The sequence below is a fragment of the Hemitrygon akajei genome, chromosome 1 (genome assembly GCF_048418815.1).
Source record: "Hemitrygon akajei chromosome 1, sHemAka1.3, whole genome shotgun sequence".
Taxonomy (NCBI): Eukaryota; Metazoa; Chordata; class Chondrichthyes; order Myliobatiformes; family Dasyatidae; genus Hemitrygon; species Hemitrygon akajei.
Genome location: NC_133124.1, coordinates 185,694,909 through 185,716,922, shown reverse-complemented (window position 1 = coordinate 185,716,922; position 22,014 = coordinate 185,694,909). Strand labels below are relative to the sequence as shown.

The following is a 22,014-nucleotide window of genomic DNA, read 5'->3' as shown; positions in this document are numbered from 1 at the left end:
AGTAATTTATAATAAATAAAACTGTCAATGCAACAGAGTACACTCAGATCAGTGTGAGTTAATCAGTCTGATGGCCTGGTGGAAGAAGCTGTCCCGGAGCCTGTTGGCCCTGGCTTTTATGCTGCAGCACCGTTTCCTGGATGGTAGCAGCTGAACTAGTTTGTGGTTGGGGTGACTTGGGTCCCTAATGATTCTTCGGGCCCTTTTTACACACCTGCCTTTGTAAATGTCCTGAATAGTGGGAAGTTCACATCTACAGATGCGCTGGGCTGTTGGCACCACTCTCTGCAGGGTCCTATGATTAAGGGAGGTACAGTTTCCATACCAGGCAGTGATGCAGCCAGTCAGGATGCCTTCAATTGGGACCCTATAGAGAGTTCTTAGGATCTGGGGGTCCTTACCAAACTTGCTCAACCGTCTGAGGTGAAAAAGGTGCTGTTATGCCTTTTTTACCACACAGCTGATTCCACCAAGTTGTGTGTTAGCTGGAAACTTAACCAACCAGTACACTTGTATTTATGCCCAAGTCATTTCTGTCATCGCAAGTAGAAGTCAGAGGACTGATCCCTGTGGAACACCACGGGTCACAGACCTCCAGTCAGAATAACACCCTCCGCCACTGCTCTCTGTTTTCTACTGTGGAGCTAATTTTTAATCCTGTCTACCAAGTTACCATGGGTCTTATCTTTGGGATTCACCTCCCTTGAGGAACCTTGTTCCATGCTTTACCGAAGTTCATGTTGACAACACCTACAGACCTTTATAAAGGTCAGTCATGTTTATCACTCCACAAAAAGACTGAATCAAGTGTGTAAGACATATCAAAGTAGTGCTATGAAGTCCCTGCTTTTCTAAATGTGTGTAAATTCTTAACCAAAGAAGCTTCTGCTATGATTTCCGTACTACTGTGAGTTTGTGACAGGGCAGCGTAAAGAGAGCTTCACTCTGTGTATAACCTCAGGAGTGTCTGATGGGACAGTGTGCAGGGTGCTTCACTCTGTGTCTGACCCTGTGAGTGTCTGATAGGGTGCTTCACTCTGTGTCTGACCCTGTGAGTGTCTGATAGGGCGCTTCACTCTGAATGACCCACTGACGGCCAACATTCTCTTCCTTGTAGATATCTGGTCGGCTGGCTGTGTGCTGGCAGAGCTGCTGCTGGGACAGCCCATATTCCCCGGGGACAGTGGTGTGGACCAGCTGGTGGAGATCATTAAGGTGAGCGCAGAGGTGACCGCAGTGGCTGGCTGTGTTGGGGAGGTCACGGCGGTGGGGTGTGGGTTGGGCATGGAGTGGAGTGGCTGTAGGTGGAGAGTTGGGTTCACACCTCGACCTGGACTAGCCCCCTGTGTTCCCGCTGTGGAGATCACACCAGCTCCAGTGAGGTTACAGTGGCACTGTCCCCGTTACATCCCTCACACCGAAGGCTGTTCTCCCTCAGCACATATCAGCACCTCCTCTGTTGGCTTTCCTTCTTGTACAAGTGAACCCATGGTCCTACTTTCTACCACAGTACAGCAGGTAGAACCAGTGCCTCCCAGTGATGTGGGTTCCATCCCAACTCCTGGCACTGTGGGTGTGTGTATGTGCATGGAGTTTACTTGTTCCCCCCCCCCCCATGATCCCGTATGTTACCCCCCCATCCTGTGTTTTCCTTCCTTTTAAATAGTATTTAACTTATTTAATACAAAAGTCACAATTCCCTTTTCTTTCTTAAAAAAAATAATAATGCCATGTGTCCAATAAGTCATAATTATATAAACAGTTAATATTTAAACCATATTCAAAGCACAAGAAATATAATGGGTTCAGAAAATAAAACTGTGTGTTTCTATAAAGGGCCAGCAACATGAAGGATCACACCCACCTTGCTCATGGACTCCCATCAGATGGGGAGGCTATGTACCATCTACACTAGGATCACCAGACTCCACAAGCAGTAAGGCTGATCAACACCTCCACCCACTAACTGAGCCTTTCTCATCCCCAACCACGACTACTTTATCTAATTTCCTGTTAGTCTCCTTATGTACAGACACTCATGTGCCTAGCGTCACTTTATGGACATACAATCAATCTGTGTATATAAACTATATTATATATTTGTTGTATTTTTTTTATTATTATTTATTTTATTGTGTTCATTTGTGCTGCATTGGATCCAAAAAAATAATAATTTCTTTCTTCTTTACGTGTGTACTGGAAATGACATTACACACTATTAAATCTTAAATCTAACTCCATTGGGTCCATTAAGAAATATTTGGAGATTTTGGTTTTCTGTGTTTTTCTCACACTCAGAGTTATACAAGCCATTGACCCCAAAATGAGGGCAATGTGTCTGCATACAAAATCTGTCAAAGTATGATCCAGCACAGAAGAATTTCAAATGAATTTCAGGACAAAGAAAAATGAAGCACCATTTCTACTCAAACTGAAACAGGAACTTCCGAGAAGTGGCTTAAACCAGGATTTATCAAATGAAACGTAACACTTTATGTAGCATGCAATTTCACATTCTTGTCACAGGTAGCATCAAATAGCTCAACTGAGTTATAACAGACACACTGATGTCCAATTAATTCCCAATCCCCGCTCACCCCATGACAGTTTAAATTGGTTATAAAAATCCAATGGGTGCTTGTCTTGTTAAAGCAACAAACAAATGGGCTGTAATCACAAAAATGAATACAAATCCTCCCACTTCCCAACAATGTGTGGATCGGTGAGTTGAATGTCTGCTGTAAATTACCCCCATAGTATGGGGGTGAAGAGTAGAATCTGGGGGGTGGAGTATTTCAATGGGAATGTGCAGGAAATGGTCAGCAGAAATTCAGGACCTGGTCCTGTTTTGTAATTTAAATAATCCTCATGTCCAAAATGTATAAAACCACATGTGGTACACTCCTGTTACCTGCCATGAGCCTGCTCCTCCCCATTCTCTTCTTGGCTGGGACTCTCGGCAAACCTCCTTCCCACCTGCCAATTTACTGGTGTGTCAGTTCCCTTTTCTCTGAGCTGGTGACAGTTGAATTTTCTCTCCCCACAGGTACTGGGCACTCCTACCCGGGAACAGATCCGCGAAATGAATCCCAACTACACAGAGTTCAAATTCCCACAGATCAAAGCACATCCGTGGCAGAAAGTGAGTACCAGCTGTGAATCCGGGGCTCCGAGTGTTGGGAAGACTCACCGTTGAATTCACTCAACCCTGTGCTGAGCCTCCATCAGTCCCACTACCTCTCTTCCCCACTCCTGACCCTACCACATCATCCCCACCCCTCACTGGCTCCTGACACCATTATACAGTGACTCATTTTGTTTTGGAGACAGGAGCCAGGCTGAGTAAGGCAGCAGGGGTATTAAGATACAAAGGTTGCAGATGCTGGAATCCGGAGCAACAACCAATCAGCTGGAGGATCTCAGCAGGTTGGGAAGCAATTACAGATGTTTCAGTTCCAAACCCTGCATTGGGACTGGGGAATTGCACCAAACTCGGGCAATTAAACTGGACTGGCACCAGGGAGATTTTGCTGGTCAGGGGGTATCTGTCGAGGCAGAGAGTTGGTGGAGACACTACATCAGGACTCCCAAGTATCTCTGAAAGTGACTTTGAGTGTGGACTATCCCTCCCCCTCCACAACTGGGCTCCTGTAGATACTGTATCCGCCGTCTCTTGTGTCTGTGGTAGTCAGGTGACTGATGGTGGAGATTCTTGGTTAGATCCAGGGAGGGACCTACCAAGCAGCCCTTCACTATAGTAAGAGGCCGTTCCTTGTTCTGGGAGACTGACAGGCAACATAGGAGCAGAAGCAGACTATTTGGTCAATCAAGTCTGCCCTGCCATTTGACGATGGCTGACATATTACCCCTCTCAACCCTATTCTCCTGCTCAATCACTGTTGATGCCTTTTCTCCTTACAAATCAACAACCTACCAACCTCCGCTTTAAGTATACGTAATGGCGTATGGATCATGGATCAGCCATGATCTTGTTGAATGGCGGAGCAGGCTTGAGGGGCCGATTGGCCTACTCCTGCTCCCATCTCTTATGTTCTTATGTTCTATGGCAACTCCCCACCCCACCACAGGTCTTCAAGTCGCGGACCCCCTCGGATGCCGTGGCGCTCTGCAGCCGCCTGCTGGAGTACACACCTGCCCTTCGCCTCTCCCCACAGGATTCCTGCGCCCATCCCTTTTTCAACGAGCTGCGAGACCCCAGCACCCGGCTACCCAACGGCCACGAGTTGCCGCCCCTCTACAACTTGAATCCAGCCGGTAAGTTCGGGCGTGGTGGGGAGGAATTGAGGTGGATCATCAGATGAAACTTGTCATCTGGCTGCAGAGAGAGGGTGTACAGGGAGGGTGTATGGGGCAGGTTAGTCCATAGCACATAGAAGCAGAATTAGGCCATTCAGCCCATTGAACGTGCACCAGCATTCCATAATAACTGATGCTCCCACTTTTCCACCCCCCCACCCCCCCTCCAGAGACATAGGATGCTGGTGTGCTGAGATGGACAGAGACAGGCAGTCTGACACTGGGACTGGATGACATAGGCAGGGCCGCAGACACGTGGGTACTGGGATAAGGTGAGATGGTCACGGGGTGGAGACACAGGTTACTGGGACTGGGAGAGTTACACATGGGGGCAGAGATATGGGTCACTGGGACTAGGTGAGATAGGCACAGGGTGCTCTCTGGGACTGGGTGAGGTAGGTATAGGGCAGAGGCATTGGTTACTGGGAGGGCTACTGGCCGTTTTAAGGCCAAGGCCATAACCCCTCACCTTCCTCCCCTGCCCTCATCAACCGATGCACAACTGGGAGAAGAATGCGCCTTCTCTCTCTGCTCTCAAACATACAGTGCTCCAAAGAATCACATTATCCAGAAATGGGTTCTTCACACCCACACTATCCTGCAGTTACTCTATACTTCAGCCCTATTCCCCAGTATTCCCCTTCTCGGACTCGTTCGAGTGCATGTTCGTATGCTACTACAGTTCGGTAGTATCTGGATGCTCCTTCAGTGCTGAGGCACTCCCTGCTTCCTTTAGTTGACTGCAACTGTCAGGTGTCCAGTACCCATCTGCCAGCACATGGTGCTTAGCCCCTTGCACTGTCCTGTTCCCAGTGTTCCATACCAGACACACTATGAGTCTCTGCCTCCACAACCCCCTCCAGCAGCACGTTGCAGATTCCAACCCCTCCAGGGGAAAAGATTGCTCCTCTTCTCCTCTTACCAGTTTCCCTGAACTGTGTCATGGGGACAGGATTTGTACTTCTATTTTCGATGCCTTTCATAACTTGCACATGTTTATTGTCTTGTGCGCCAGTGCAGTGAGGTACAGGTACAGTGACAGACTTGCTTGCAGCTGCATTGCAGGCACGTAACTACAAACAGCTCACAGGATATAAACTGCACATACGTTATATACAACATTGAATCAGAGTCAGTTTTATTATCCCTGTCGTACGTGAGATGAAATTTGTTGATTTGCGGCGGCGGTACAGTGCAAAGACATAAAATTGGTATAAGTCACAAGATTTTAAAAAGTGCGGAATAATGAGGTAGTATCATTGAAATTATACTGACGTTCAGGAATCTGATGGTGGAGGAAAAGAAGTTGTTCCTGAATCATTGAGTCTGGCTCCTCAGCTCCTGTGCCTTCTCCTTGACGGTAGTAATGAGAAGAGGGCAAGTCCCAGATGTGAGGGGGTCCTATGAGAGACTGCAAAACAAGACCTTTGTGCGTAAAAAAAGACACAATCTGAGACAAGCCCACAGCAGTGCAGAGGGTGATCCAACATGTACTGGGGCTGAGGTGCTGGTTAAGTTTGTGCAGGTCAGTTCAAGAACTGAATGGTTGAAAGTAAGTTCCTGAACCTGGTGGTGTGGGACTTCAGGCCTCTGTACCTTAGTAGCTACACGATAGTAGCTGTGAGAGGAGGACATGAATCGAATGGTGTCGTCCTCGATGATAGATAGTGCCTCCTGCAGATTTTGTCGGTGATGGAGTGGATGGTCCCATGACCAACTGGACTTTGCCTACTACTCTCTGCAGCTTCTTGTAATCCTGTGCACTGGAATTCTCATACCGAGCCATGATGCAACCAGTCAGGATATTTTCAGCAGGTCATCTGTGAAAGTTTGGTCATTTATTTACGTGAAACAAACCCTTCCGGCCCACTGAGCCATCATGCGCTGAAACCCACCTACTTAAACCTAGCCTAATCACAGGACAGTTTTCAATGACCTTTGGACTGTGGGAGGAATCCAGAGCACCTGGAGGAAACCCACACGTACAGGAGAAGAATGTACACACTTCCTTATAGAGGACGCTGGAATTGAACTTCAAGCTCCAATCGTGTCATGCTAACCGCAATACTACTGTGACATGTTTGATGGCTTGCCAAGTCTCCTTGAGCTTCTTAGAAAGTGGAGACACTTCTTGCATTGGCGTGCTGTTCCTAGGACTCATGTCAATGCCTGGCAATTTGAAGCTGCTGACCTTCTCCATCCCTGACCCACCATGAAGAACTGGCATGTGGTCTCCCGAATTACCCTTTGTGAAGTCATTGATTAGTTCTTGGGTTTCATTGAGCGAGATGTGGTTGTGCCTGCGCACTGACTCATTACAGCCTGTGATTCAGCCAACGGCCTAAGATGCCGTCAGTGAGTTTGTAAATGTGGAGAACAAAGTAGAGAAGGGGGCTAGTTATGCAACCTTCAAGTGTGCCTATTAATAGTCAACAAGAAGAAGATAGTATTATTGATCCACGCTGAGATCTGACGATGAGGAAGTCGAGGATCCTTTTGCAGAGGGAGTTACAGATGACGAGGTCTGCAACCAATTCATCTCACTCAACAGTGCTGTCCAATGGCGTACATCAATAACCCGTCGTTGATGCCCTGTCTAATTTCATCAGGACCACTCAACACAGCCTCAGTCCAAATGAGGGCCAAGAGCTTAGCTCCAGGAGTGAGGTGTGAGTGGCTCCCCTGGATGCCAAGGCAGCATTTGACCCATGTGTGGCATGAAGGAGCACTATAAAACCAGAAGTCCAGGGGCATCAAACGGTCCCAGACTCCAGCAGCAGAGACACACAGGGTGGCAAAGAAAACAAATGGTGGTGCGTTTGCTCACCTACAACCAGAGGACTCCTATTGACCAGAAGCCAGACAATAACAGAACAAGCTGGAATTCAAGTTAACCCTTTTTTGTCAGAAAAATCACACCAGTCAACTCAAGCTCAAACTTATGTTCTTCAGAACAACTATTTAAATGGTTTACCCCAGAACAATTGAGTCCTTGATTAAGACAATGACCAATCAGTGGAAGTCAGCCTGGGATTGGTTTCAGTTGACCACTAGGTGCTGATTATTTTGGCTTGCCCTAACACCTCCCTCTTGAAGATGATTACCTGTAGGATTTGAGTTGAGGGTTAATTTGGAATGGAACAACTGGTTTACGCTGACGATTAGTCCTCCTTAGTGGTTGCAGGCTGTCACTTTCTTCTGATGTTTCTTTGTGCTGGTGGTAGGTTTGGTTGGGGTAATTTGAACCTTCCAGGAGGAATTGGTTCAACTCTGTTTAAAGATTTACCCAACAAACTTGTTGAACCTTTGGGGACATGTGGCCACAACTGGTTGATGTGGCAATGTCAGTGATGTCTGTCTGTGATAACTTCATAGTACACTTTCCCTATTTGATTGACAACCTGATCTGGTACCAAGGAGGCTTGCCCATTATGATACTGTCTGGCCCACACTGCAGCTCCGGGCTTGAATGATTTCACCCATCGACCAAGGTCAACATGCTGTCTTGGTACACCTGACCATCTGCTATCTTAGATGTTGGATGCTGTGGCAGCATCGCATCCAAAACTCTGTAGATTTCTTCTCAAAAGCACTTCAGTTGGAGATTTCCCATCGAGGCCTGGATGAGGTATAGTGTAATTCAGTGTATCAGCAGAAATGTGTTGAGTGCTTCAGACGATGCTCTTTCCCCTCTTTTGATTGTGGATGATACGGGTGTGGATAATTCCACTTCCACTGGCAGAATGCTGCAAACTGCTGTGAACTTAATTGAGTACCATTGTCAAAGCGAACTTTTCTGGAATTCCAAAGTGACTGAAGATCTGCGGCTGCTATTGAATGGTTGTCTCGATCATTGCTGACTTCATAGTTAATACTTCTGGCCATTTGAAATGGGTGTCAACCAGGACAAGGCAGGACACTCATTGATTGGGTCAGCGAAGTCAATATGTACTCAACTCCAAGGTCTGGTAGCCTGAGGCCATGGTTGTGGATGGGCTGTACTTGGATTCTTTGCTGCCATTGAACACTGAGTACACTCCCTGCATATAGATGTGATATCTTCATCTTTACAGAGTTTCTTGCCAGGGTTTTCATTTGATTGATGCCTGGGTGACCACGGTGGAACTGTTTCAGTACTTTTGGTTGAAGTATTCTTAAAATTATTATTCTTTCTCCAAACATTAGGCAGGAGTCCACAGTTGAGAGTGATGCCTGATGTTGATAGAAGGGTTACAACATCTTTCTCAGCCTTGACTGGCCATCAGTTAATGAGGTATCTAGAGATATGCTGAACAAGGGGATCTGCAGATGTTTCTGCTCTGATTTTGTGGACTGTGACTGGAAGATCTTCAGCAGTATCCAAAACAACCCGGTGGACTTCACAATCAATTGAAATCGCAACCACGACTGCATCTTCATTTTCATTAACCTGCTGGTTCGTAAGTCTGGAGAGGACATCTGCCTAACCTAGTTTCAGGATTGCTGTGTATTTGATTTCAAAATCATGGGCTAATGATTTTGCCCGCCTTTGGTGTCCATGCAGCATGGATTGGCTGTATACACCGGGATGCCTTTCTTAGACTCAAAGATGGACAAGTGATTTGTAAGGAGAGTGAAGTGTCTGCAATAAAGCACCTTGTGGAATTTATTCACTGAATCCAAGACTTCCTTCTCAATTTCCCCATAGTTCCTTACTGCTGCAGTCAGTGGTTTGGCTGCTTGCATGAAAACTTTTTCAGAACCATCAGGGAATATATGGGATATGACAGCTCTCATCCCATAGTTGGACACATGCATTGCAATGCCGATTGGCAGCACTGGCTTGAAATGAGTCAAGAGAAGGTTGGACAACAGCATATTCTTCACCTGATCAAAAGCTTCGTAGCATTGTGTGGACCATTTCCACATAGCACCTTTGTTGAGCCGGACAGTCAGTGGTTCCCTCAGCCTGTGCATTGCTGGGGGAAATGCTGAATAATCACTGGCCATGCCCAAAAATGATCATAAACTGCTAACATCTGATAGTGGAGGAATCTTCAAAATAGTAGAGATGTTTTCAAGATCTGGATGACGACCGTGCTCATCTATGCTGAATCCCAGATTGAATCCCAGACTGAAGACATCATGGGGCTGCATTTTTCAACCTGAAATTGTAATACAAAGTCTTACAAGTTCAAAACTTGTTCCAGGCAGTGCCAAATCTGTATCCATCATGAAGATGTCATTGAGATAAGCAGCAACCCCATCAGTACCACATAACATGGCGTCCATTAGCTGCTGGAAAATTGAAGAAGCTGCCTTCACCCTGAAGGGAGACTGACAGAAGAAGGAAAACAACCCCTTCTGTGTTATAATGGTGAGAAGGTTCTGTGAATTTTCTGCCCCTTTTACTTGGAGGTAGGCTTCAGCTAAGTCCAACTTTCCAGAGTAGCAACCGCCGTTCAATTTTACAAAATCGCTGGTAATGGGTACCAGTGTTTCTCTGCCACGTTGAGACCAGTTCAGAAATCTGTACAGAACCTCACTGTACTGTTGACTTTCCTGATGAATACAGGAGCTGCCCAATGGGAGTAGTTGACACCTTTGATCACACCAGCTTGTTGCAGGCAATCTAGCTCTTGCTCCATGATTTGTAAGGCTGCGCATGGAACTGGTCTTTTGGGACAGAAGACTGGCTTTGTGTCTGGGAGATGGAGTTCTGCTTGCAGTTTGGTGCAGCAGCCTAAACCTTCATGAAGCACTGTTGCATAGTATTGTGGCAGCTGTTGAATGGTCTCACATACTGAAGGTGCCATGGTGTCGACTGACATGATTTGAATGGCCACTCCCTTCGTACAGACTTCATCCAGAGGGATGCTGCAGAGATCAAGCTTGTCCATCCAGTCCATTCCAAGGAGATTCAGATCTGGCTGGTCTGTTAGGTAACACATCATTGGCTTGATTACTGTTTAGCTTCTCCATGCACTGCAGTTCACTAATCCGTGGAGGGGTCCAGCAGGCGGAATTGGTTTGACTGGTGGCAATCGAAGTTCCCGTCACTTGCATCTGAAAATAAAGGTGATGTCTGACGCCGTGTCAAGTTACAGATTGACCAACATACCGTCTCCTGGGAGCAAGGTCCACTTTGAATGTGACCATTAAATTCCTTGTGGATTTTGATGGCTTTTGAAACTTCTTATCCTTGTGTTCCACTGTCCTTGAACAGTGAGAATGGCAAAAGCCTTCTTTGTGACTATGGCAATGGCATTTGCTGCAAATGTGTTTCTTGTATTGGAATTTTTCTGTATAGTGCCGTGCACCACAGTTTCAACAAGCTGTGTGATAATGTCTAGGTCATTGGGCACTGCATTGACTTTGTTCTGTTCGTCCAGGTTTGGAATTAGGTTTCAGGTTGATCAAATGCTGACGTTCTTGAGTGACAGCTTGTAGAGTCATGTTAGGGTCTTGCTCTTGTCTGGCCAGGAGCCATTTGTGAATACCTGCATTGTCAGGCGCCTGAAATCCACAAATAACAGTCAGATATTTGAACTGTGACTCAGTCACACTATGTAGCTTGCACTTCTTATATTCATGATTGACGATACCAGCATATGATAAAGTCATTGGCATCTTGTTTAATGAGTTTTAGGCAACAGTAGTGAACACTGAAGAGAGATGACTGCTCTCCAAAAATGCTAGTTAGCTGTTGGACAGTTTCATTAGATGCTAGGTCCCTCAGGTTTTTAGGAAGAATGAAGTTAAAATAGCACTTATGTTCAGCAGTCCCTAACTTTCGAAGCAAATTGCGTAGTGTCCAGGAGACGTATTTACTGGTGACCTCAACCCAGAATATATCTTCATAGCACTTGAACCATGATTCAAATGTAACTTCTGAAGTGGTATTGAACTGTAAGTTTGAAATGAACACAACAACTGATTCTCAGTCTGTGTTCCAAGCCTACACTGGTGACTCCCACACTTTTCCTCTGCTACATTGCCAACTACATTGGTGCTGCTTCCTGCACCCGTGCTGAACTCAACTTCATCCTCTTTGCCTCCAACTTCTAGCCTGCCCTCAAATTTACCTGGTCCACTTTTGACACCTCCCTCCCCTTTCTCGATCTCACTTTCTCTGTCTCCGGAGACAGCTTATCCACTGATATCTATTATAAACCCATGGATTCTCACAGCTACCTGAACTATATCTCTTCCCACCCAGTTACTTGTAAAACTTCCATCCCCTTCTCTCAATTCCTCCATCTCTGCAGCATCTGCTCCCAGGATGAGGTTTTTTTGTTTTAGAACAAAGGAGATGTCCTCCTTTTCATAGAAAGGAGCTTCCCTTCCTCCACCATCAATGCTGCTCTCAACTGCATCTCTTCCATTTCACACATGTCTGCTCTTACCCCAGCATCCCGCTAACCTACCTGGGATAGGGTCCTCTTGTCCTCGTCACCTACCAGCCTCTGAATTCTGCACATAATTCTCCAAAACTTACATCATTTCCAACAGGATCCCACCACCAAACACATCTTTCCCTCCCCACCCACTGCCCCTCCAAGTGCTATATTTGCTCCTACACCTTGTCCCTCATTACCACTCAGAGCCCTAAACAGTCCTTTCAAGGGAGGCGACACTTCACCTGTGAGTCTGTTGGGTGCTCCCGGTGTGGCCTCCTGTATATTAGTGAGACCTGACAGAGATTGGGAGACCGCTTCACCAAGCACCAATGCTCTGTCCGCTAATAAAAGATGGATCTCCCAGTGGCCACCCATTTTAATTCCATTTTCCATTCCCATTCCGATATGTCTATCCATGGCTTCCTCTACCATTGTGATGAGGTGACACTTAGGTTGGAGGAACAACACCTTATACTCTGTCTGGGTAGCCTCCAACCTGATGGCATGAACATCGATTTCTAGACCTTCCAGTAATGCCCCCCACCCCCTTCACTGTTTCCCATCCCCTTATCTCCTTGCCATTGCCTCCCTCCTCCACCCTTTTCTTTCTTCCGTGGCCTTCTGTCTCTTTTACCAATCAACTTCCCAGCTCTTTACTTCACCCCTCCCCCTTTAGGTTTCACCATTCACCTTGTGTTTATCTCTCCCTTACCCCGGTTTTTAAATCTACTCCTCAACTATTTTCCTCCAGTCCTGCCAAAGGGGTTCAGCCCGAAACATCGACTGTACTCTTTTCCTAGATGCTGCCTGGCCTGCTGAGTTCCTCCAGCACTTTGTGTATGTGGCTCGGTAATATCCAGCATCTGAGATTTTCTCTTGATTGTGACTCACATGAGTCTGTTCAGTGTTGGTGACACCAACATCATTGGACTCACTGGCAACCTGCTGGTTAATGTTTCAATTAACTTCAGCTGTGCCGCATCAAATTGAGTTTGTTGCTCTTGTAGAATTGTGCACAAGTCTTCTGCTAAAATTGCCATATTGTGGCGACCCACTTTCTGCGCAGGCGAACCGGCTCACAGATAGTCAGCGCGCGGGGAGAGACTTTGGTAATGCACCTCTGATGTTATTTCCGCCCAGAGAGGGCGGGCGCTAGGGATTAAATGCCGGCGCCGCGAAGTTTGAATAAACTAGTCTTGAAACGACTTACTGACTGCGTGTCATTATTTCAGTGCTGTGTGTAGCACATCGCTACATTGGTGACCCCGACGATCCAAACAGGATTTGGACCAAAGATGACCGACTCTTCATCTGTTCACGCAGTTTTGCTAAAACTGATGACTTTCTGGACGCTGCGACCACGCATGTGGTTTAGCCAAGCAGAAGCCCAGTTCCAGATTCGGCAGATATCCTCTGATTCCGCGCGTTACTACCACGTGGTGAGCGCCCTTGACCAGGAGACGGCCACCCAGGTTGCGGATTTCATACAGTCACCCCCGGAAGAAGGCAAATATGAAGCATTCAAAGCGCTGCTCATTGAGACCTTTAGCCTCTCACGGTGTGAGCGGGGTACCCGCCTGCTTCACCTGGACGGTTTGGGAGACAGACTGCCGACAGCATTGATGAATGAGATGCTGGCCCTGGCTGACGGATACAAGCCCTGCCTCATGTTCGAGCAAGCGTTCCTAGAGCAACTGCCCGAGGACATACATCTGCTGCTGGCCGACTCAGATTTCAGCGACCCCCAGAAGGTGGCGGCCTGGGCAGACGTGCTGTGGAAAGCCAAGAGGGAGAGCGTGCGTCCGTCGGTCAGATTACCAGGCCACGCGCCCGACAGCGGACCAGACCAGGCACGGCAGGGGGGTGCACACAACACAGAGGCAGGAGTGAGGAGGCCAGCGAACAGTGGTGTTTCTACCACCAGCGGTGGGGCACAAAAGCCCGCCGTTGTCGCCCGCCCTGCAAGGGCCAGGGCCAGCTGCCGCTAATAACTATGGCGACTGGCCACCAGGACAGCCTCTTGTATGTCTGGGACAAATAGTCGGGACGCCGCTTCTTGGTCGACACCGGAGCGGATATCAGCGTCTTGCCCCCGACGGGGTACGACACCCGCAACAGGAAGCCAGGACCCACCCTGAGGGCCACAAACGGCAGCACGATACGGACCTGCAGTGCAGCTGCTGTTCGGTGCCAACCGGTTCACGTGGGACTTCACACTGGCCGCCGTGGCCCAACCACTCCTGGGGGCGGACTTCTTGCAAGCTCACAGCCTGCTGGTCGACTTGCAAGGGAAAGGACTGATACATGCCGAGACTTTCCAGACGTTCTCCCTGGATGAAGCCAAGTTGCCGGCCCCACACCTGGACTCCATCACGCTGTCAGACAACAAATTCACCAGAATCCTGGCGGACTTTCCATCGATTGTGGCACCGCAGTTCACGGCAGCCATGCCCAGACACAGGGTACAGCACCACATTCCGACCCAGGGACCACCCCTCCACGCCCGCGCACGAAGGCTTCCCCTGGAAAAGCTCCGCCTGGTGAAGGAGGAGTTCAAGAGGATGGAGGAATTGGGGATCATACAGAGGTCCGACAGCCCATGGGCCTCCCCACTGCACATGGTGCCCAAAGCAGCCAGGGGCTGGAGACCATGTGGCAACTACCGCAGACTGAACGAGGCTACAACTCCAGACCACTACCCCGTGCCGCACATACAGGACTTTGCAGCAAACCTGCACGGGGCAAAAATCTTTTCCAAAGTAGACCTCGTCCGGGGATACCATCAAATCCCAGTGCACCCTGAAGACATCCCCAAAACAGCACTCATCATCCCGTTCGGCCGCACAGTGCAGAATGCCGCACAGACGTTCCAGCGGCTAATGGATGCGGTGGGATGCGACCTGGACTTTGTGTTAATCTATTTGGACGACATCCTTATAGCCAGCAGTAGTCGCCAGGAGCATCTGTCCCACCTCCGCCAGCTCTACTCCCACCTGAGTGATTTCGGCCTCACAATCAACCCGGCCAAATGCCAGTTTGGCCTCGATACCATCGACTTCCTGGGCCACAGGATTACCAAAGACGGGGCAACACCTCTGCCCGCCAAGGTAGACGCGATCCGCCACTTTGCCCGGCCCAACACGGTCAAAGGCCTGCAGGAGTTCGTTGGTGAACTTCTACCACCGCTTCCTCCCCTCAGCAGCCCGTATCATGCGTCCTTTGTACACCCTGATGTCGGGTAAAGGCAAGGACATTACTTGGGATGAAGAGGCCGCGGCTGCTTTCGTTAAAGCCAAGGAAGCCTTGGCAGATGCCGCAATGCAGGTGCACCCCAGAACGGACGTTCCGACCGCCCTCATGGTGGACGCATCCGACACAGCAGTTGGTGGGGTGCTAGAGCAGCTCATCGAGGGGCGCTGGCAACCCCTGGCGTTCTTCAGCAAGCACCTATGGCCGCCCGAACTCAAGTACAGTGCTTTCGACCGGGAGCTGTTGGCACTGTATCTGGCAATCCGGCATTTCAGGTACTTCTTAGAAGGCAGGCCGTTCACCGCGTTCACGGACCACAAACCATTGACCTTCGCGTTCACGAAGATGTCCAATTCCTGGTCGGCTCGCCAGCAGTGACATCTGTCCTACATCTCCCGAGTACACGACGGACATCCAGCATGTCTCAGGGAAGGACAACGTCATGGCAGACGCACTCTCCAGACCAGCTAGTCTCGAAATGACTTACCGACTGCGTGTCGTTATTTCAGCGCTGTGTGTAGCACATCGCTACAATATCATTATAATACATTACCTCGTCGCCAATTTGTTGTGTTCTCTCGCCTATAACTACTGATGAGACCTGAAGCCAGACAATAAGCTGGAATTCTAAATAACCCTTTATTCAGAAAATCTACACCAGTCTCAAAACTCAACTCAAACTCCCCAGTACGAGTACTTAAGTGGTTTACCTCAGAACATCTGAGTCCTTGATTGGTTCAGTGGCTAGTCAGTGAAAGTCAGCCTGGGATTGGTTTCAGCTGACCACTAAGTGCTGATTGTTTTGGCCCATAACAAATGGGATTCTTGCCTTCATCAGCCAGGCATTCAGCATAAGGACAGGAATGACCTAGTAAAACATTGGTGAGGACACAGCTAAAATATTGTATAGTTCTGGAAGATTGTGATGGCACTTGAGAGGGAAAAGAGAGGATTCCCCAGAACATTGACACAGGTCTGTGAATGCTGGTGTCTGGAGTGACAAACTGCTGAAGGAACTCGGCAGTTGTTGGGGAAGGAACCTTCAGTCCTCTGGGTTAAAACCCTGCATTGGCACTCATAGCATCAACAATTCCTGAGACAAACACAAAAAAATCTGCAGGAAATCTAAAGCAACACACACAAAATGCTGGAGAAACTCTGCAGGCCAGGCAGCATCTGTGGAAAACAGGCCACATTTTGGGCTGAGCCCTGATGAAGAGTCACAACCCGAAATGTCAACTGTACCCTTTTCCACAGATGCTGCCTGGCCTGCTGAGTTCCTCCAGCATTTTGTGTGTGTTGCAACAATTTCTAAGATGTTGCTTGACGTGCTGAGATCAGAACCAGGTTTATTATCACTGACATTTTTGGTGAAGTGTGTTGTTCTGTGGCAGCTGAATTACAAAAATTAAATAAATAGCGCTAAAAAGGAATAATGGGTTAGTGTTCAGAGGTTCATGGACTGTCCAGAAATTTGATGGTGGAGGGGAAGAAGCAGTTCCTAAATCCTACATCATTGAGTGTGTGTTTTTGCTCCTGTACCTCCTCCCTGAGAGGAGGGCATGTAGCAGTTGGTGAGGATCCTTAATGGTGGATGTTGCTTTCTTGAGCATCATCTTTTAACAATGCCTTCGGTACTCAGTACCATGATGGAGCTGGCTGAGTCCACAGTCCTCTTTTGATCCTGTGCACGTCAGACAGTGATGCCATCGGTCAGAATGCTCTCTCGGTGCACCTGTAGAAATTTGCTAGACATTCCATATCTCAAGTTCCCAATCGGATGTCGCTTCTTTTGTTGATGCATCGATATGTTGGGCCCTTGGACATGTTAATGCACAGGAACTTGAGGCTTCTCACGCTTTTCACTGCTGAGCCCTTAAAGTTCCTCCAGCAGTTACAAGAAGAGGTTGGAGAGGCTGGGTCTGTCCTCCCTAGAGCAGGAGAGACTGGAGGTGGGATGGGAACCTAAAAGGATCATTGGGAGTATAAATAGGAAGAATGCTTTCCCAATATAGACAATAGACAATAGGTGCAGAAGTAGACCATTCGGCCCTTCGAGCCTGCACCGCCATTTTGAGATCATGGCTGATCAATTACTATCAATACCCGGTTCCTGCCTTGTCCCCATATCCCTTGATTCCCCTATCCATAAGATACCTATCTAGCTCCTTCTTGAAAGCATCCAGAGAATTGGCCTCCACTACCTTCCGAGGCAGTGCATTCCAGACCCCCACAACTCTCTGGGAGAAGAAGTTTTTCCTTAACTCTGTCCTAAATGACCTACCCCTTATTCTCAAACCACGCCCTCTGGTACTGGACTCTCTCAGCATCTGGAACATATTTCCTGCCCCTATCTTGTCCAATCCCTTAATAATCTTATATGTTTCAATCAGATCCCCTCTCAATCTCCTTAATTCCAGCGTGTACAAGCCCAGTCTCTCTAACCTCTCTGCATAAGACAGTCCAGACATCCCAGGAATTAACCTCGTGAATCTACGCTGCACTTCCTCTACAGCCAGGATGTCCTTCCTTAACCCTGGAGACCAAAACTGTACACAATATTCCAGGTGTGGTCTCACCAGGGCTCTGTACAAATGCAAGAGGATTTCCTTGCTCTTGTACTCAATTCCCTTTGTAATAAAGGCCAACATTCCATTAGCCTTCTTCACTGCCTGCTGCACTTGCTCGTTCACCTTCAGTGACTGATGAACAAGGACTCCGAGATCTCTTTGTATTTCTCCCTTACCCAACTCTACACCGTTCAGATAATAATCTGCCTTCCTGTACAAGGGTTTACCCTTGTATCAGTGACATCATGGCCCAGAGGGTGGAGGTGTAGGAGAAGGTGGTCTAGAGTGGATTTGAGTTGCCTCTTTTTGCCTAAAGGAGGTTTGGAATGTTTTGCTGGAGGGAGTGGTAGAAGCAGAAATGGCCATGTCTGATTTAGAGCACTGGAATCTGGGCAAGGGACCAGGTGCTGGCTGATGTCCGACTGAGTTGCAGCGGACTGAAGGAAGAAGGGACTCCTTCAGCACTGAAGGACTACCTGTATCAGCACACGAATCATCGAGACACAGGAGGTTACAGAGCAACTGAGGATAGGATTCGATAGACAAGTTAGTGAGAATCAGAATAAGATGTATATGACATATGTCGTGAAATTTGAAGATAAAAGGTTAGCTTTGTCACATGACAATCGAAAAATACAGTGAAATGCGTCATTTGCATCAATGACCCACTCAGTACAGGATATGCTAAGGACAACCTGCAAATATCACCAACATAGCACGCCCACATCTTACTAACCCTAACCTGTTCATCTTTGGAATGCGTGAGGAAAGCAGAGCACCCAGAAGAAACTCACAAGGTCATGGGAAGAACATACAGACTCCTTAAAGACATGTAATTAAACCTGGATTGCTGGCAGTGTAAAGCATTATGCTAACAGCTAAACTACAGTACAGTGTAATACATTAGAAAATAACTATGTTACAATAAGAAAGAAAGAAATGAACGAAAAAGTGGATAAGTAGTGCAAACAAGAGCAAGATAGTCAGGCAGTGTTTGTCAGTGCATGGACCGTTCAAAAATGTGATGCTGGAGAGGAAAATGTTTTGCCTGAAAAGATGAGTGTGGGTCTACAGGCTTCTGTTCTGTTCCCCCTCCCAGTGTTAGTAAAGAGAAGAGAGCATGTCCTGGATCGTGAGGGTCCTTAGTGATGGATTCTGCCTTCTTGAAGTGCCACCTTTTGAAGATGTCCTCGATGGTGGGGAAGTTGGTTTCTATGCTGTGTGATGCGGGGAGAATTCTCACCTCACACAGAGGTCATCGCATTTGGAAGGCAGTCACCCTTGCCCCAGTACATGTCTGTGGAAGGTTCTGGAGGCAGTGTCCTGGGACTAAACACTTTCATGCTGTATCGATGACACTCCTTCTGTCAAAAGGTTAGGCTTGGGTGTGTGCTGTTGTCCGTTTTTGATTGCCACTGCTCAGACTGTGCCCGTAGATGTCTGCAGTCTGGATCTTCAACCTGCACTTACTCCCTGGGCGAAGCATCAGTAGGGTAAGGGCACTGTAGGAGGGTAACAGGGAAAGGTGACTGGTGGTGGGTCATGAGCTTTAGGGATGGAGGAGGAGAGGGTTCCCTCAAGCAGATGAACTAGTTCATTATCACCGATTCGTTTCCCTCCTCAGGAGAATCATCTTCGTCGGACTCGAACCAAGCGTCCACCAGCACATCGTTTGCCATCTAAACCGAGGACTAGCAGTGCAGTGCACACCCTTCCCCACCCCTCTTAGCCCTATCCCTGACCCACCTTATCATCCCCAACCCTATCTCCATCCTCATTCCTCCTACTCCTATCCCTATCCCACAGTCCCACAGTTCAGCTCAGGTACCCCTCCCTTCCCAAACTCCACACACCCTTCCTCCTGGTACTCTGACCCACTCTACATCAAACCCCTTCTCTCCTCTCAATCCCACTCACCTCTCACCCCTTTTCCTCTCCCTACCCCCTCTCCTCACCCCTCCTACCTGCCTCTTTCACCCCTATCACCCTCCCTCTCCCCACCCCATCGCTCTCTCTCCCTCCCCTTCCCCCTCTCCTCCCCTTCCCCCTCTCTCTCCCTCCCTTTCCCCCTCTCTCTCCCTCCCCTTCCCCCTCTCTCTCCCTCCCCTTCCCCCTCTCTCTCCCTCCCCTTCCCCTCTCCCTCCCTCTCTCCCTCCCTTCCCTCCTCTCTCCCTCCCCTTTCTCATTCCACTTCCCCCTCTCTCCCTCCCTTCCCCTCTCTCTCCCTCCCCTTTCCCCCTCTCTCTCCCTCCCCTTCCCCCTCTCTCTCCCTCCCCTTACCCCCTCTCTCTCCCTCCCCTTACCCCCTCTCTCTCCCTCCCCTTACCCCCTCTCTCTCCCTCTCCTTCCCCTCTCTCTTTCCCCTTCCCTCTCCCCCTCCCCCTCTCCCTCCCCTTCCCCCTCCCCTACCTCCTTGCCCTTACTCATTTGCTCTCTCCACACTACCCTCCCTGTACTTTCCTTTCCTTGTTCCCCAAAACCCCATCTTTTGCTGTTCCCAGTTTCCCTCCCTCACTCTCTGACACCTTCCCTCTGATTTACATTGCCTTTTCTCAGCCTCCCCTCCCCCCCCCTTGCTTCCCTCTTCTGCCTAACCCCTCCCCTTTGGTTCCTCTGTTCCCAACCCCACCCCTTGCTCCGTCTGCCGTCTGCTGGCTGCTGCACCATCGTTAACCACCGCGTCTGGACGGAGGGCAAGGCTCAGTCTTATCTGGTGCCATCTGCTCGGGCTGGCGTCTCCTGCGTGCATCTGCTCCCTGGGGCATTGTACAGTGTAGGCGGGTACATTGTTGGTCTGCCATCCCCTTCGTCTCTTGTTTTATTTGTCTAACATTTTAATTAAATCCAAAATGGAGTTTTTTTTTTAAAGCTTGTTGTCATCAAGTTATAAGGCATGGTAACAGACCCTTCAGCCCACTTGTCCATACTGTCCAAGGTGCATTCCTGAGCTTGTTCCATTTGCTCATGTTTGGTCTATATCCCTGTAACCCTTTTCTGACAACCCCCATTCTATATCCCACCTCATTCTGGGTGGCACATCTTGCCCCCTCAGGTCTGCTTTAAATCTTTGCCCTCTCCCCTACCTGACAATCCACCTTATCTATGGCCCTCATGATCTTATAATCTTCTACAAGGTCACTTCTCAGCCTCCTCAGGGAAAACAGTACCAGCAACACTTCCCAAGGCCCTCCAATTTACTGTGCCAGTCCTGCCCTGGTTTAATTTCACAAAATCCATTGTTTTGTACGCGCCTCAGTTCAGTTCCATCTGCTCACTTTCCCAATTGCCATTATCTCCCATTGTAACTCTTTTCACTGTCAACTTTTGGTGTCGTTCACAGACTTGCCAATCATGTCACCTGTGTTCTTATCCAAATGGTTAATTTAGATGACAAGTAACAGTGGGCCTGGCACCAGTGCCTTGCCTTTCAAAACTGCTGGTAAATCCTATCCCTCATGAATCCCTCCAGATACATTCCCACCACTGATGTCAGGTTCACCGGTCTGTAGTTCCTGGTTTGTCCTTGTAGCCCCTCTTAAATAAAGGCACAGTGTCAGCCATCCTCCATGCAGCCACTACTTCACCCATGGATAACGAAGATACACAAATCTCTGAAGATGCAAGAGATTGTGATCCTGGAATCTGGACCAACAATAAAAATTGCAAGTCAGGCGGCATCTGTGGAGGAAATGGATGGTTGACGTCACAGATTGAGACGCTGCATCAGCACTGAGGATATAAACGGGAGATGGTTAGTGTAAAGAGGGGAGGGGTGAAGCAAGTGACATGTGATTCTAGATGAGGCATTGGAGAACGTATGGAGCCAGGTGGGCAAAGGGTGGTGGGGAAAGTGACAGAAACTGGGAGGTCATCCTCTGCCTGACTCCCAGCAATTTCTTCCCTTGCTTCCCATTACATCCTTGCATACCCTTCATCAGGCCCCAGCAACTGATCCATCTTTGTGTACATCTCTTTTGTGATGTGTTCTGGGACATCCGTTTTCTTCCCCAGAATTCCCCGGCTTCTGTGATCTTCAGATGAGAAATATTCATTTCAGATCTCATCCATCTACTGTAGCTCCGCACATGAATGACCACACTGATCCTTTGGGGGTCCTAATTCTCTCCCTAGTTATTCTTTTGCTTTAATATACTTAAATAATCTCTTGGTATAGGATACCAAAGAGATTTCATGTCCTTCTTGATTTCTTCTTTGCGCATATTGCTACATCCCTTATACTCTTCAAGGATTCACTTGATCCCAGCTGCCTACACCTGATATTTGCTTCCTTTTCCCCAGTCAGAGCCTCTATCTCTCCTCAGCCAGGATTTCCTTATTCCACCACTCTGTTGGCCCAAAACACACTCTTGATTTTAAAGCACCTCTCCCACTTGACAGATGTCCCTTTACTTAACAACAGGCTCTCCCAACCAACGTATGCAACTTCCTGTCTAATGCTGATATAATAAGCCTTGCCCCAATTTATGACTTAAGTTTCT

At 48.3% G+C, this 22,014-nt stretch overlaps 2 protein-coding genes across 2 annotated transcripts in view; both read left to right on the top strand.

Annotated features, from left to right (window-relative positions):
- Positions 1-19,340, top strand: part of gsk3ab (glycogen synthase kinase 3 alpha b) — a 66,661-nt gene extending 47,321 nt beyond the window's left edge. The window contains exons 7-10 of the mRNA XM_073056077.1: positions 1,118-1,215; positions 3,047-3,142; positions 4,089-4,275; positions 19,140-19,340. Coding sequence (XP_072912178.1) covers positions 1,118-1,215; positions 3,047-3,142; positions 4,089-4,275; positions 19,140-19,198 — 440 coding nt within the window. The 3' untranslated portion in view covers positions 19,199-19,340. The remainder of the gene's footprint in view (positions 1-1,117; positions 1,216-3,046; positions 3,143-4,088; positions 4,276-19,139) is intronic.
- LOC140733156 (uncharacterized) lies at positions 19,211-20,383 on the top strand (the record flags this gene model as incomplete). Its single annotated transcript, XM_073056089.1, has 1 exon — positions 19,211-20,383. A coding segment is annotated over one exon (978 nt), but the record flags the coding sequence as incomplete, so codon positions are not given.
- Between the last annotated feature and the right edge of the window lie 1,631 nt (positions 20,384-22,014).